The sequence below is a fragment of the Neopelma chrysocephalum genome, unplaced genomic scaffold (genome assembly GCF_003984885.1).
Source record: "Neopelma chrysocephalum unplaced genomic scaffold, ASM398488v2 Primary Assembly neopelma1_170, whole genome shotgun sequence".
Taxonomy (NCBI): domain Eukaryota; kingdom Metazoa; phylum Chordata; class Aves; order Passeriformes; family Pipridae; genus Neopelma; species Neopelma chrysocephalum.
Genome location: NW_020897832.1, coordinates 250074 through 265327, shown reverse-complemented (window position 1 = coordinate 265327; position 15254 = coordinate 250074). Strand labels below are relative to the sequence as shown.

Genomic DNA, 15254 nt, shown 5'->3' with positions numbered 1-15254 from the left:
CTGTCCTGTGCCTCCCCTCAGTGTACAACTGGACGGTGGACGAGGTGGTTCAGTGGCTCATCACCTACGTGGAGCTGCCCCAGTACGAGGAGACCTTCCGAAAGCTGCAGCTGAGCGGCCACGCCATGCCCAGGTCAGTGCCCCCCGTGTGCCCGGGAGCCTCTGGGGCGTGTGCCAGGGGCAAAACAGATCCCAGGCAGCTCCTGGCTTCATGTGCAATCCCTTGGCAGGGGCAGGGCAAAGTCTCACTCCTGTTCTGCTCCATTTTTGAGAGAAAAGAGGGGAAATCTGGGTTAGATATTGGGAAGAAATTCTCCCCTGGGAGGGTGGGGAGGCCCTGGCCCAGGTTGCCCAGAGAAGCTGTGGCTGCCCCTGGATCCCTGGAAGTGTCCCAGGCCAGGTTGGACGGGGCTTGGAGCAACCTGGGCTGGTGGAAGGTGTCCCTGCCCATGGCAGGGGGTGGCACTGGGTGGGCTTTGAGGTCTCTTCCAACCCAAATCATTCCGTAATGCCAGGATAAGAGAAACACTGGCTGTGAGTTGGCCTAAACTTGGAACAGGTTTGAAAAACCTCATTGCAGCTTTTTGGGAAAGGTTCTTGTCACTGAAAAAGGGGCTTTTAAACTGACTGGGGAGGAGGGATTAACTGAGAACAAATCCCAGTTAACTGGCAATAAAACAAGGAGGTTTTTGAGGCAGCACATGGTGTGTCCACACTTCTTCCAAGTGAGAAGTGTAGTTTGTGGTGTGTGACACAGGATGGCAAAGGCAGTGGAGATTTGGTGAAAAAAACAACTATTACTGATTGGTAGGACACCAGAAGATGGGAAATCAGTCCCTCAGGCTGTCAGGATGAATGAAATAGGCCTGGCCTTGGTTTTTCCTGCTCTCTCCATTCCCAAAGACGCTGCTGTAAACCCTGTCCTGGAGACACCCTGGGTCAGAGACACCAACACTGAGGGGTTTTTCCTTTGTGCTGGTAGCAGGGAGCTCTCATGTCCTGCTCCCCTGGTCTCTCCTGGTCAGCTGTGAGCCCCAGTGACTGCTGCTCTGCTTTCCCCCGTGCAGGCTGGCGGTGAACAATGCCACCATGATGGGCACCGTGCTCAAGATGACCGACCGCAGCCACCGGCAGAAGCTGCAGCTCAAGGCCCTGGACACGGTGCTCTTCGGGCCCCCTCTCTGTGAGTACCCCACTTCCAGGGCTTGGAAAAGACCCCCCAGCTCATCAGGTTCTGGGGCCGTTGGTCTGTGTCTGCTCAGGTTAAACAGGCCCGGGTGACCCCAACTGCCCCACGCGGCCTCACCCCGGGAAATCCTCCCAGGAGCAGGAGCAGGTTGTCTCTGGATTTATGGGAGCAGCTCGGAGGCATCCTGGGCTGGCATTCCCATCCCTGGGAGCTGCTCCCAGACCTGCCTTCCTGCTGGGATCTCCTGTGGGGTGAAACCTTCCCGTCTGTCCTTCCTGCGGTGCTGGTGGGGGGGGTTTGAGGGGCTGGAGAGCAGCGGCCCTGCCTGTTCCCAGGGGAGCTGCTGCCATTCCCGGGGGTCCTGGGGCTCTGTGGGTGCCTCAGGCTGTGGATGAGCTGCCTCTGGAGCAGCAGGCTGGGTTCAGGGTGGCTGACACGAGGAGCTCCTTTGAAGCTGGTTCCAGGCTGGGTCAGATCCCAAACCCTCTGATGCCTGTCTGGGTGTGCTCGGGGTGCTCCCTTTGCATCCCTTCCCTTTGGCTCTCGGTTCAAGATGCTTTTGTCTCCCTCCCTCCCCGTCATTGCTCTCCCATGGGCTTTGGGTGCTCTGGGGAGGTGGTCAGGGCCCAGCTCTGGGCAGACAAGGGGGATTTTAGGGCAGACCGTGCTGCCTGTGCATGATTTGAGTTCTCCCTACACAGAATTCCTCTTCCCCTCCTACTTGTCGTGTGTCCCCAGTGCAGGAGGTTTGAAATGAGGGTGACAGGGTGCAAATGGGGTGAAATGGCCCAGGAACTCCCTGAGCTGGGGGTTGCTGAGGGCTGGAGTTTGTGCTACTGAAAACACCACTTGGTGCTTCCTCTGTTCTTAAAGTGGCTTTTTAAGCATCAATTACAGAATCCCAGACTGGTTTAGGTGGGAAGGGACCTCAAAGCCCATCCAGTGCCACCCCCTGCCATGGGCAGGGACACCTTCCCCTATCCCAGGTTGCTCCAAGCCCCGTCCAACAGCAGCTCCAGCCCAGGGACTCCCGTGGGGTGGAATTTCCCTGGCAGTTCCTGGTGCCCTGTAAATGAGTGAATGGCTTGTAATGGGTTGAGATTAATGGCTGTTCTCCCTGTTGGAGCTGTTCCGTTCCGCCCTGCGGCTCCTTTGGCTCTGGAATGAGCCTCCTTTGGCTCTGGAATGAGCCTCCTTTGGCTCTGGAATGAGCCTCCCTGGGTCACAGGGATCAAAGTGGGCAGTGACCCGTCCCGGTGTCCCGGTCAGGCTGTTCCCAGCGGGAGGCTGGGACAGACCTGGGAGCCCTGGATCCCTGGAAGTGTTCCAGGCCGGCTTGGAGCAACCTGGGCCGGTGGAAGGTGTCCCTGCCCATGGCAGGGGGTGGCACTGGGTGGGCTTTGAGGTCCCTCCCAACCCAAACCCGTGTGGGATTCCGTGGCTCTGTACCTGTCAGGTGTGTGAGCAGGGGAAATCCACCTGAAATCTGCAGCTGAAGTAGAGATTTAACCCTTTCTAGAAGGTAAAATTTCCTGGTTTCTGGTCACCTAAATGCCTTGGTCTCCAGTGACAGCTAGAGGCTGTTTATCCAGAGCAGTTCCTTCAGGAATGGATTGCAAAACTCCTTCCACCAGTTACTGGCAGCCTCGGGAAGTGCTCGGTGACCTTTGGGGCTGCAGGAGCTCATTGTCCCTGGGGATTGGGATTACAGCACACAGTGTGTCCTGCTGCTGGGGGAAGCCTTTCCCACCCCAGGGTGCAGAGTTCCTTCCCTGGTGTCTCCTGTGGCTCGTGGCAGAGGTTCAGCCAGCAGCAGTTTCCATCCTGGCCAGTTTCCATGTGCATCCACAGGCTCCTGGATTCCGCTGCCAGACTCCAGACATGCCCTTTCCTAAGGCAAACAGGTCTGACCACTCTGGCTCTGTCATTAACCCAAGTGCAGGGAGTGTGGGGCAATTATGATCTGAGCAAGATGAAGTGATTGCTCCTTCTCTGTCTGTCCCTTTGGTGTCCTGTTCCTGTGCTTCAGGAATTCATCCAGCACAAAATAGGACAACTTCAGGTGAAATGTGGAATCCCAGACTGGTTTGGGTTGGGAGGAACCATAAAGCCCATCCAGTGCCACCCCTGCCATGGGCAGGGACACCTTCCACCAGCCCAGGTTGCTCCAAGCCCCGTCCAACCTGGCCTTGGACACTTCCAGGGATGGGAGAGGAGAGGGAAAACAGGAGAAACAGGGGAATAGGAGAGGGGAATTTCAGAAAACAAGCAGTAAAATTCAGAACAACGGATATTTTTGGTGAAAAGTGAAGTTAAATTTTGGTTTTTTCTAACCCTGAAGTGATGGAGACCGAGACATTTGTCTCCTCAAGGCGCCTTGGTGGCAGAGTTTGAGGTTCAGAGACAAACAGGATGTTGTGCACTGGGTTTTCCATCCAGGATGGCATCCATCTATCCATCCATCCATCCATCCAGGGACTGGTCCTGGCCACCTCTCCAAAGGCCAACAAGGTTGCCCAGAGAAATTATGGATCCCCCATCCCTGGAAGTGTCCAAGGCCAGCATGGACAGGACTTGGAACAACTGCTGGAACCAATTCCTTTCCCTGTGCTGCCTTACACGTGGTTTTGACAAGTCCTTTAGCCCAGCTGAATCATTATTTGTTTAAAGCAGGAGGATTTCCTAAGCAAACAGCAGCTGAATTTATCGCCCCGAGGTTCACCATCCATCCCAAATGTTTACAGTTCCCTGGATGGGGTTTGGAGTACCTGCACCTCGGCTGGAAGGCAGCCCTGGCCCTTCCATGGGCTCCCCAGGGTTGGAATGAGGTTATCCCATGGCACCCTTATCCCATGGTTTGTTCACTCCGTGTGCCAGAGGTGCCTGGGCATTCCTATGGAGCTTCAGGGCTGGGATCTCTGGGAGGAGGGACAGCAGTGACCCTACAAAGGCAGGAGCAGGGACTCTGAGCAGCCTGGCTGCTCTTATGGCCGGGGGAAATCAGGACATTGTTCCTTTCCATGGTTCCCTTGGGGTTCACTGGCAAATCAAAGAGTTTTAAGGACTCAAGAAGGGGCTGGGGCTGGATATCAACAGGCAATCCCAGACTGGTTTGGGTTGGGAGGGACCTCAAAGCTCATCCCATTCCAACCCCTGCCATGGGCAGGGACACCTTCCACCAGCCCAGGTTGCTCCAAGCCCCGTCCAACCTGGCCTTGGACACTTCCAGGGATCCAGGGGCAGCCACAGCTTCTCTGGGCAACCTGGGCCAGGGCCTCCCCACCCTCCCAGCCAGGAATTCCTTCCCAATATCCCATCTAACCCTGTCCTCTGGCAGTGGGAAGCCATTCCCTGTGTCCTGTCCAGCTCTCCTGGAGCCCCTTTAGGCCCTGCAAGGGGCTCTCAGGTCTCCCTGGCTCCTTTTCTTCTCCAGGGGAACCCCCCCAGCTCTCCCAGCCTGGCTCCAGAGCAGAGGGGCTCCAGCCCTGGGAGCTTCTCCATTTTACCACCCTCACTGTGCAAGCTTTTCCCTGATATCTGATCCAAATTGTCCCTCCTGCATTTTCAAACCTTCACCCCTTTTTGATCCTTTTACTTTCCTTCAAGCACAAAGCCAGGGCAGAGCTGCAAACCCCACAGGACATTCTGTCTTGCAGTCAGGTGGAACAACCACAGTCTTTAGTAAAACTGTGCCTGTCCTCCCTTCTTTCCCCCAGAAAAAGGGAAGAAAAGAGGGAGAGGAGTCAGTTTTCCGTGGGGCACTTTCCCTTCTCCTGCAGCCTGTGCAGGTGTAACGTGTGCCTGTGCTGGGGGACAGTGCAGGAGCAGAACAGGCTGTGAACAGACTGTGCCAGCCAGGGCTGAGGGACAAATCCAGTGGGATTGAAGTCACAGTGAACTGGACAAGAACAATCTGAGCCTGGGCTGGGAACGGCCCCTCTGGCACAGGGCGGGAGGTGCAGCAGGGAAGGAGCTGAAGTCACAAAAAGTCCTGGTACAACAAGTCCAAAGGCAGCAACTCTGACCTGCAGAGCTGCCTCCAGCCCTGGGATCCAACAGCAGGAGGATGTGGAGCTGCTGGAGGAGTCCAGAGGAGGCCATGGAGATGTTCTGGGGCTGGAGCCCCTCTGCTCTGGGACAGGCTGGGAGAGCTGGGGGGGTTCACCTGGAGAAGAGAAGGATCCAGGGAGAGCTGAGAGCCCCTTGCAGGGCCTAAAGGGGCTCCAGGAGAGCTGGAGAGGGACTGGGGACAAGGGATGGAGGGACAGGACACAGGGAATGGCTTCAAACTAAGAGGGCAGGGATAGATGGGATATTGGGAAGGAATTCCTGGCTGGGAGGGTGGGGAGGCCCTGGCCCAGGTTGCCCAGAGAAGCTGTGGCTGCCCCTGGATCCCTGGAAGTGTCCAAGGCCAGGTTGGACGGGGCTTGGAGCAACCTGGGCTGGTGGAAGGTGTCCCTGCCCATGGCAGGGGGTGGAATGGGATGAGCTTTGAGGTCCCTCCCAACCCAAACCAGTCTGGGATTCCGTGGTGCCACATTTACGTCCCAGCTGAGTTTTCCTTGGTTTCCTCACCCGCTCTCCTCGAGCCAGAGCTGGTGCAGAGGAGGGATGTCCCGAGTGGTGCAGAGGAGGGATCCCAGCGTGGTTGGTGCTGGCACTGGGAGCAGGGGGTGACTCAGGTGGGGTGGGGCTGGCAGGGGCTGAGCCGGTGGGGAAAGGGGAGCGACCCTGGGGGTGGGACACAAAACACCTGAACACGTCACCCCCACGGGCCTCCAGAGGGGGGGGAAGGGAAAGGATTCCAGATCTCAGACCTGCAGCGACTTGCCAGGATGTGCTGCCTGGGGAGAGGATGTTGTGATGATCCATCCGGGATGGGCCGCGGGCCCGGCGCTCGCTGTGTTTATTCCTCCGGGGTTGGATTTCCACGGGAATGGGGTCACAGGGATGGGACTCTCAGGTGATGGGTCACACCTGGTGTCCACCACGAGGGAGGTGGTGCTTGGGTGTCTGCTGGGCACCTGGGGAAAGGTCCTGTCCCTCTCCCCCCGCAGGGAAAGCCCCTCCATCCCCGGCACCACTGTCCCCCCCCCGGGCATCAATCCGAGCCCTGGAATTCCATGGTGTGCTTTACATCCCCTCTTCAGGGAATGTAAATTCCTGTAAAATTCCCCAGCTCTGCCAGTGTGACACACACATTTTAGTGATCAGAGAAGGGTTTGGCTCTGGAGGGACCTTAAAGTCCATTTGATCCAATCTCCTTGCCATGGGCAGGGACACCTTCCACCAGCCCAGGTTGCTCCAAGCCCCGTCCAACCTGGCCTTGGACACTTCCAGGGATCCAGGGGCAGCCACAGCTTCTCTGGGCAACCTGGGCCAGGGCCTCCCCACCCTCCCAGCCAGGAATTCCTTCCCAGTATCTGGAGTGAGTCTCCCCTCGTTGGGTTTAAAACCAGCGAATGCTGAACGTTGAGTCAGAGCTCACGTGGCTGAGCTGCTCTTTGCTTTGTGGCCTTCTCAGCACACACCTGGGTGAGGATTTGACAAATAGTTACAGGAAAAAAAGAGTCTGCTTGTCTCTGTTGAGCTTTGTGTGGCACTTAAGCCCCCACTTATTTCCTCTCCTTCTCTCACGTGCGTCCACACCTTTCTTTTGAGGCAACTGTTGAAAAAGGGAGTTTCCACAGTGAGTTGTGACCCTGTAGAAAGTTTGGCAACTTCACAGTTTGATACTTGTGCTGCCCCAGAAGCTCTGGGATCACAGCTGTGTTCCTTCAGTTTATTCTTTCAAATTATTTCCTTCTTGGCTCTTGCTTATCCTTGTACTCAACATTGCCTGTGCTGCCCTGGGAGAGCACAGCTCTTCAGGGGTTTCCTGTGTGGGGTCCCTGCTCTGTCACCCATTGCCAGGCAAATCAGAGCTGTGAGATTTGGAATTTCAACTTCTTTTCTTTGTGTGTGTGTCCAAACTGAATGACTGGTATGAATCCTCTGGTTTTCCCCTTAGACACCAAAGCAGCTCCTTCCCTTTGTGAGTCCTGGGCCAGAATTCTCTCTAGAGCTGTCCCGAGTGCAGTAGAAGGATTTGGGAGTTAGTCCTTGTGTTCCCTGGGGCTCAGGAGTGTCTCTGGTCTCTTCCAGTGACCCGACACAACCACCTGAAGGATTTCATGCTGGTGGTGTCCATCGTCATCGGGGTGGGCGGCTGCTGGTTCGCCTACATCCAGAACCGCTACTCCAAGGAGCACATGAAGAAGATGATGAAGGACCTGGAGGGTCTCCACAGAGCTGAGCAGTCTCTGCACGACCTTCAGGAGCGGTAGGTTCTGTGTGTCCACCCAGCTGCAGCTCTCAGCTGCCGCTTCTTCCTGCAAGGTCCTTATTCCTTTGGATTTCAGGAAATACTGGTTTTAGCTGTTGTGGTGCCTCATACCAGGGTCAGTCCATTGCTGAGGGACCTGGAGAAGCTGCCAGCAGCCTCCAGAGCTGGGATGAGTGCTGGGCTCCTGCAGGGGTTCACTGCCTAGGCTGTGTTTAAAGGTGTGTGTGCATGCTCAGCTGGCCTGTTCCTCCACAGAGTCAGAGAACCATGGAATGGTTTGGGTTGGGAAGGACCTTAAAACTCATCCAGTCCATGGGCAGGGACACCTTCCACCAGCCCAGGTTGCTCCAAGCCCCGTCCAACCTGGCCTTGGACACTTCCAGGGATCCAGGGGCAGCCACAGCTTCTCTGGGCAACCTGGGCCAGGGCCTCCCCACCCTCCCAGGGAAGGATTCCTTCCCAGTATCCCATCTAATCCTGCCCTCTGGTGGCTCCCCCTTGTCCTGTCCCTCCATCCCTTGTCCCCAGTCCCTCCCCAGCTCTCCTGGAGCCCCTTTAGGCCCTGGAAGGGGCTCTGAGGTCTCCTCAGCTGGAGGCAGCTCTGCAGGGGGGTCTCACCTGGGCAGGGCAGAGGGGCAGAATCCCCCAGCTGCAGGAGGGACCTGCTGGGGCTCCTCTCCTGACCCCGTCACTCCTTGGTTTGAATCATCCTCCCCTTTCTGGGACAGAGAAGAGCCTTCACCCCTGGGGGTGACAAACCTGGGGGGTCTTTTGGCAGCAAGATATTTTAGGGGCAGATTTAGCAAACAGCAGAGAGTGACAGTCTGGGGCTGGAGCTGTTTCCCAGGAGGTCTGAGTGTAGTTTTGGAGGATAAACCTTGATTTGGCTGCCACACAAGGTGATGGTCGTGTTCCCAGTGGAACATGGAGCCCGATCCCAGATACCATCCTGGCCAGTCATGGGGGGGCAATGAGTGACCTGTGCAAGCCCTGGGACCCCAAGGATGTCCAGTTGGAGACCTGGAGACAGCCCAAGTGTTTGGAATGTGTCTCATGTACCCCCAGCCTGATCCTTGCCCGTGTGCTCAGGGCATCCCCAGGGAATTGTCCCACCCGTGAGTGCTGCTGGAAAGGCTCCTCTTCCTCCAGTGGGGTGGCACCAGTTGTGTGTGTGAGGAGAGCAGGCACCCGAGGGCACCCAGGGGATGATGCCATGCTGGGGTGTGACCTGATTTTCAGCCTGGAGACAAAGTGCATTTCCCCTCTGCCAGGAGTTACAGGTTGGAAACACTCCCAAAGAAAGGTTGGTCTGTTTTTCCTGCATCCAGAAGGACCCAGGAACCCCTTGTCCAGGTCCATGTCCTGCAGCAGCAGTGCTGTGTCCAGGCCAGGAGGCCTCAGTGGTGTCACCTCAGAGCTCCCAACGCTGAGGGGCTGCGGGGAATGTGCCCCTGGGAACGACCTTGGGACCTGCTGCTGTAAACAGGGAGCTGTTCCTGGGAAGTTCTCAACTTCCGATGGGAAGAAACACAAAACCACTGGTGCCCGGCTTGGCTGGAGCCTGGAGCCTTAAGCCAGAGCAGCTGGGAGGGCTCGTCCTCCCCCCAGGGCACCGAGCAGGAGCTCAAGGGCTGGGAGAGGTGAACTGGGGACCTGCTGAGGCCCCTTGAGGGGAAACACTTCAAATGCTCCTTCAGTTCCTCGTTCCTTGGCCCCAGCAAGGTTCAGTTGTGGTCCTCAGCCGCTGTGGGAACGTCAAACTCTGGACAGCAGCAGTTCTGCTGGACCTGTGGAGAAGTTGAGCTGAAGTTCTGCTCAGAAGCTTCTTCTGCAGAGCCTGGAGGCCCCTCCTTCCCTGGCTGAGTGAAGCTCAGTGCTGAGCAGAGCTCAGGAAGGCACAGGATGCCTCTCCCTCTCCAGTGCCTGGTGCTGTGATGTGCTGAACAGCTCAGGAATGGTCTTGAGGAGCTGGGAATGTCGATGCAAAACCCTGCTTTTTATTCATCTTCCAAATACCTTTGAGAACATCCCTCAGCAGTGACACTTCCCAGTCCATTAAATGACTCACGATGTCTTGGCACATCCCACTGATGCCTGAACGTGTGGGAAGGGCTGTGTTGAAGGTGTGTGGATTCTATGGAAAAGCAGCACCTGGATTTTGAGCCCCCAAGGGACCCAGAGAAGCTGTGGCTGCCCCTGGATCCCTGGAAGTGTCCAAGGCCAGGTTGGACGGGGCTTGGAGCAACCTGGGCTGGTGGAAGGTGTCCCTGCCCATGGCAGGGGGTGGCACTGGATGGGATTTGAGGTCCCTCCCAACCCAAAGCAGTCTGTGATTCCCTGGCTGAGGGACAGATGACACGGGTGTTGTCATGGGAGCTGCTCTGGGCCACCCAGCCAGGATGGTGACTCCAAGGAATTGTTGTTTAAGGATCTGAGGGACACCCCCAACCTCACCACTCTGTCCCTGGGGGGAGTTCCACTGGCTGGGTTTTACCTGGGAACACCACACAGCTGGGGTAGGTCCAGGAGATTCCTGAAACACCTGGATGACAATTTCCTGGAACAGGGACTCAGGAGCTGCCCTGGAGAGGGGCCCTCTGGGATTTGAGGCTTGTTGCAGAGAGGGTCTGATGGGTGAAATGGTGACTGGGGGCCATAAAACCATCGAGTTTCACATCTCTGGGGCTGCCAGGACCCGTCTGGCTCCCGAGATGGACCAGGCACAGACGAGCACAGTTGGAAAATCAGCCTCTGTTAGTAACAGTTCAGTAGAATCCTAAAAATCACCAGGGGTGGGAGAGACAGACAGGGTCCATGGCAGAACCACCCCGTGTGGCTCCCTGGGGACACCACACAGGCTCTGGGCTGGGCCTGGAGCGGGGACTGATCCTAATCCTAATCCTAATCCAGGGCCATCAGAACAGCCTGGGCAGAGCCTGCCTGACACAGGAGGGACAATTCCTGGGAGAGTCAGTGGTCACTGAGGGCCTGGGCCTCCAGCTGGGGGGGGGGGTAGGTCAGGTTTGGGAAGGGGCTGCCAGGTGAGGAAAAATCAGAACTTCCAGGCAGGATTAAGACGTGCCCGAATTCGAAGGCTTTTGGGAGGGGAACAGGGAGCCAGCCACCCCCTCTGGGTGGCCAGACCTGCTCAGGCAGATTTGCCCCTCCTCTGCTTTGTTGAAGTCTTCACTTTCGGAAAACGCCAAAAACTCAAGTTAATTTGAGGCTTATTAAAGGAAATCTGGACGCGCTTCGGAAAACGAAGAAAACGCGTCCAGAGCATTCAATAAATGAGCAAAGCTGAGCAGCTGACAATTTAATTTCGTCCTTGCCTCTCCAAATGTGTGTTGCCATGAGCACGGGGCAGATGAGGGCAGGGCTGGGCAGAGATGAGGGCAGATGAGGGCAGGGCTGGGCTGTGGGGGCTCCTCTCCCGTGGCCGCAGATCCCAGCCCAAACCCCGTCCCCGTGTGTGTGTCCCAGGCTGCAGAAGGCGCAGGAGGAGCATCGCTCCGTGGAGGTGGAGAAGGTGCACCTGGAGAAGAAGCTGCAGGACGAGATCAGCATGGCCAAGCAGGAGGCCCACAGGCTGCGGGAGCTGCGCGAGGGCACCGAGAACGAGCTCAGCCGGCAGAAGTACGCGGAGCAGGAGCTGGAGCAGGTGAGGGGGCACGGGGGGGATTTCTCCTTCCCTCGGGGAAATCGGGGGAACTGGATGTTCAGGTTGGCACCAACGTGGCATCCCGGCAGCAGGAGAGGTGTTGCCTTGCTCTGGGAATTCTGCCTCCCTTCTCCAAACCATGAGTTCTTTCTCTTTTTGTATCCACGGTTTTAGGAGAGGTTTAGAAGGAGTTTGGTTGTGCTTTCCACACTTTCTTGTGTGTCAGGGAAGTGGATAAAGTTTGGGGTTGGGAAAGCCCTTGGAGACCGTGGAGTCCAACCACCCCCCAGCCCTGTCAAGGCCACCACTGGCCGTGTCCCCAGGTGCCACATGGACGTGGCTGTTACATCCCCACAGGGATGGGGACTCCACCACCTCCCTGGACAGCCCTTTCCATGGAGAAATTTTCCCAGTATCCAACCTAAACCTCCCCAAACCTACAAGAAAGTCCAAACCCACAGTTCCAGGAGCTGTTTCCTGTCTCACCTGAGGGACAATTCCTACCTGACTGTAGGCTACAGATCAGTTAAAAGTGAAGCTGCATGAGACAGGACTGCAGGAGCCAGGCAAGGCCCTTGGCTATTCTGAGGCAGTTGGCACATCCTCCTGCCTGTGCCCAAGCTTTTTTGCTACCATGGGGAAGAAAACGAGGCAAGAATCCAGGGTTTCCACTGGCAAGGGAGGACCAAGTGTCCCGGGAGCCGTGGGGCAGCACAGCCAGGGGTGCCAACAGCAAATTCCCTTCCTGCCTGGAGCAGCAACAGCCCAGAGACCTGCAGGTGACTGTTTCCAGCCTTGCCCTCCTGATCCAACATCCTTCCTCCCTCCTAAGTGGCTGTCCAGCCTCTTCACGAGGTCACTGAGCTCCATTTCAGCACTGGGACGTCCGTCCTGACACGAACAGGAACTGGGTCCCTGTGTTTGGGGCCATCAGACGGGGCTGGGTGGGCTCAGGTGCCCCCAGCCCTCGTTCCCAGCCAGCTCCTGGCTCTGGAGAAGCCCAGGTGCCCCTGCCAGCCCCCCTCATCCCCAGAGCAGGAGCTGACGTGCCTCTGTTGTTCCGCAGTGTCCGTCGGGAGGGCAGCGGGGTGAGTACGGAGTGTCCCCCCTGACCCACCGTGTGATGTAACCCCCCCCCAGCACCACCCAGCTGCCCCAGGGCACACCTGGCATTAACCAGCCACCCCCACTGACCCCACAGCTCCTCCCAGGGCACCTGAGCCCAGGGAATGTCAGCCCTGACCTTCCACTGCCCCAGGTGGTTCCTGTCACTGAGGTGACACATCCCACACACCCTCTGGGCTGTTCCTGGGGTGTCCATCCAGCCCTCTCCTTGCTGGGTCACCCTCCCCCAGACCACGGCCCCAGTGGGGCTGCAGGCCCAGAGGACACTGAGAGAATCACAGAATGGAATCCCAAACTGGTTTGGGTTGGAAGGGACCTCAAAGCCCATCCAGTGCCACCCCTGCCATGGGCAGGGACACCTTCCACCAGCCCAGGTTGCTCCAAGCCCCGTCCAACCTGGCCTTGGACACTTCCAGGGATCCAGGGGCAGCCACAGCTTCTCTGGGCAACCTGGGCCAGGCCCTCCCCACCCTCCCAGCCAGGAATTCCTTCCCAATATCCCATCTCTCCCTGCCCTCTGGCAGTGTGAAGCCATTCCCTGTGTCCTGTCCCTCCATCCCTTGTCCCCAGTCCCTCTCCAGCTCTCCCAGAGCCCCTTTTTAGGCCCTACAAGGGGCTCTCAGCTCTCCCTGGATCCTTCTCCTCTCCAGGGGAACCCCCCCAGCTCTCCCAGCCTGGCTCCAGGGCAGAGGGATTCTCAGTGATCCAAATGGGATCTCAGACATCTTCCCAGGAGAATGGACACACACAAACCAGCTCCTGTTTGCACTGAGTCCTTGTAGAACCAGGGGGGTTTGGGTTGTGGACCCTCATCTCAACCACTGGTCCCTTGCCTGTTGTTCCACACCACTTCCCCTTCCCACCATTCCCTAAAATCATTGTTCCTGTGTTTTGAGCACTCCTGTACCCCAAACACCCAGTGTTTCCTGCCCACTTATTCTCCACATTCCCAAATCCCAGACGCGTGTGGTTGGTGGTCAGAGTTCCCCTGTGGTGGGAGCAGCACCTGGGGAAAAACCAGGAAAAACCCGGGGTCTGCCACTGTGAATTTGGAACTCTGGGACTGGTTTAGGCAGTTTTGTGCTCAACAAGCCCAAATCCCACTCATGTGGGGGGAGCGCTTGACCTCCTGTGTGTGGAGCCTCCCTGAGGGACCTTCCTTCAGGATAAACTCTGGGATTTCAGAGGATCCGCCTGTAACCCGGGGCTTTGGGCTCCTTGGGAATCACAGCCCTGCTGGGCTGGGTGAGACGTGACCGAGTTAAATAACAGCTGAGGGAAGAGATCCAAGTGTGAGCAATCCTCCACAAAATCCTTCTCCCGTCCGCCCACCCTGTGAGGAGCAGGGCTGTGCCCGTGGGCTGGGAGGAGAGGGAGCAGCTCTGGGAGCTGCTTTGGGGGGGTTTGGCAGCCAGGAGAGCTGTTGTGCAGTGTAAAACCAGGTTGTGCAGTGTAAAAAACCAGGTTGTACAGTGTAAAACCAGGCAACCCCCAGAGCCTCGGGGGCTCTGGGGGTAGGGGAGTCCTGGCCATGGATGGGGCTGTTCTGGGATCACATTCCCCATCCTTGCACTGCTCCAGTGTTCACTTCCTGCAGGGCTTGTGTGGGGCTCCAGGTGTGCCAAAGCCTCTCCACACGGTGGGCAGGGGAAGGGAAGAGTTAATCCCTGATGCTCTCCAGCACCGAAGGCTTTTCTGTGACGTTTGGGTGTCCTCAACTGGCTTCTCACCCACTTCCTTCTAATCCTGTACCCTCTCCCTTCTCTGGGATGAGTCAGGGTGTGGGAGCCTGGGCTGGGGGGATGAGAGCCCCCAGGAATGGCTGATCCCAGCCGTGCTGTTCCTTTCCTGACCAGCAGCACATGCTTTGTGTCTAAATATTGCTAAATATTCCACTTGCTCCAGCCTGGAAGTGTCTCCTGAGGAGCTCCCCGTGCTTGGCTGGGAGCTGGGTGAGACAGGGATCCTGTCAGGGATGCTGCCTCCAGGGGAGGATCCGTGGGATTCACACACAGGCAGGGAGCTCTGCAGGGCTGTCTGGAGGCTGCAATAAACACCCTGAGCACCCTCCCCTCCAGCCCAGCTCTCCCTTAACTCCCTCCTGCACTGTGCTGTCGGCTCTGCAGGGTTTCCCTGGGGTTGGTGGCAGAGGAGCTGGCATGGAGGGGTCGAGAGGGAGCACAGCATCGTGCTGGCTGGGAGTTTCTGAGGCAGGAGCTCAGCTGTAGGATGAAAGGAATTGTCTGTGGGTGGTTCTGGTGCTGGGAGCAGAGCCTGGTCTGGGGGTGGCTCCTCTCCCTCCCATCCCCGCGGTCCAGGATGCCACCACTCCTCCTGCCCAGGGCCTCTGCTGCTGCCCTGCCAGGGATGGGGCTGTGTGGAGGCTTCTGCCCTTGCCTTGGTGCCCTGGAAGGGGTGGTTTGGCGGGCAGGGCTGGGCTGAGCTGCGGGAGGGCAGCGTGTCCATCCCGGTGCTCTCCCCCAGGTCCGCATGGCGCTGAAGAACGCGGAGAAGGAGCTGGAGTCCCACTGCAGCTGGGCGGCCCCCGAGGCCCTGCAGAAGTGGCTGCAGCTGACCCACGAGGTGGAGGTGCAGTACTACAACATCAAGAAGCAGAACGCCGAGAGGCAGCTGCTGGTGGCCAAGGAAGGGGTGAGAGTTGCACCGTCCCACGCCAGGGTTGGGGGGTGGGACCTGCACAGTTGGGTTCCTCTGCACCTTCTTTGCTTCATGGAATCACAGAATCCCACAATGGATTGGCTTGGGAGAGACCTTAAAGCCCATCCAGTGCCACCCCCTGCCATGGGCAGGGACACCTTCCACCAGCCCAGGTTGCTCCAAGCCCCGTCCAACCTGGCCTTGGACACTTCCAGGGATCCAGGGGCAGCCACAGCTTCTCTGGGCAACCTGGGCCAGGGCCTCCCCACCCTCCTAGCCAGGAATTCCTTCCCAAT

The 15254-nt window shown here is 57.7% G+C and overlaps 1 protein-coding gene across 3 annotated transcripts in view; it reads left to right on the top strand.

Moving 5' to 3' along the window:
* STIM1 (stromal interaction molecule 1) overlaps positions 1-15254 on the top strand; it is a 63223-nt gene that overhangs the window by 30392 nt on the left and 17577 nt on the right. For all 3 annotated transcript variants that reach the window (XM_027701835.1, XM_027701836.1, XM_027701837.1), the window contains exons 4-8: positions 22-133; positions 1068-1183; positions 7334-7511; positions 10998-11175; positions 14785-14952. In XM_027701835.1, the coding sequence (XP_027557636.1) occupies positions 22-133; positions 1068-1183; positions 7334-7511; positions 10998-11175; positions 14785-14952 (752 nt within the window). The remainder of the gene's footprint in view (positions 1-21; positions 134-1067; positions 1184-7333; positions 7512-10997; positions 11176-14784; positions 14953-15254) is intronic.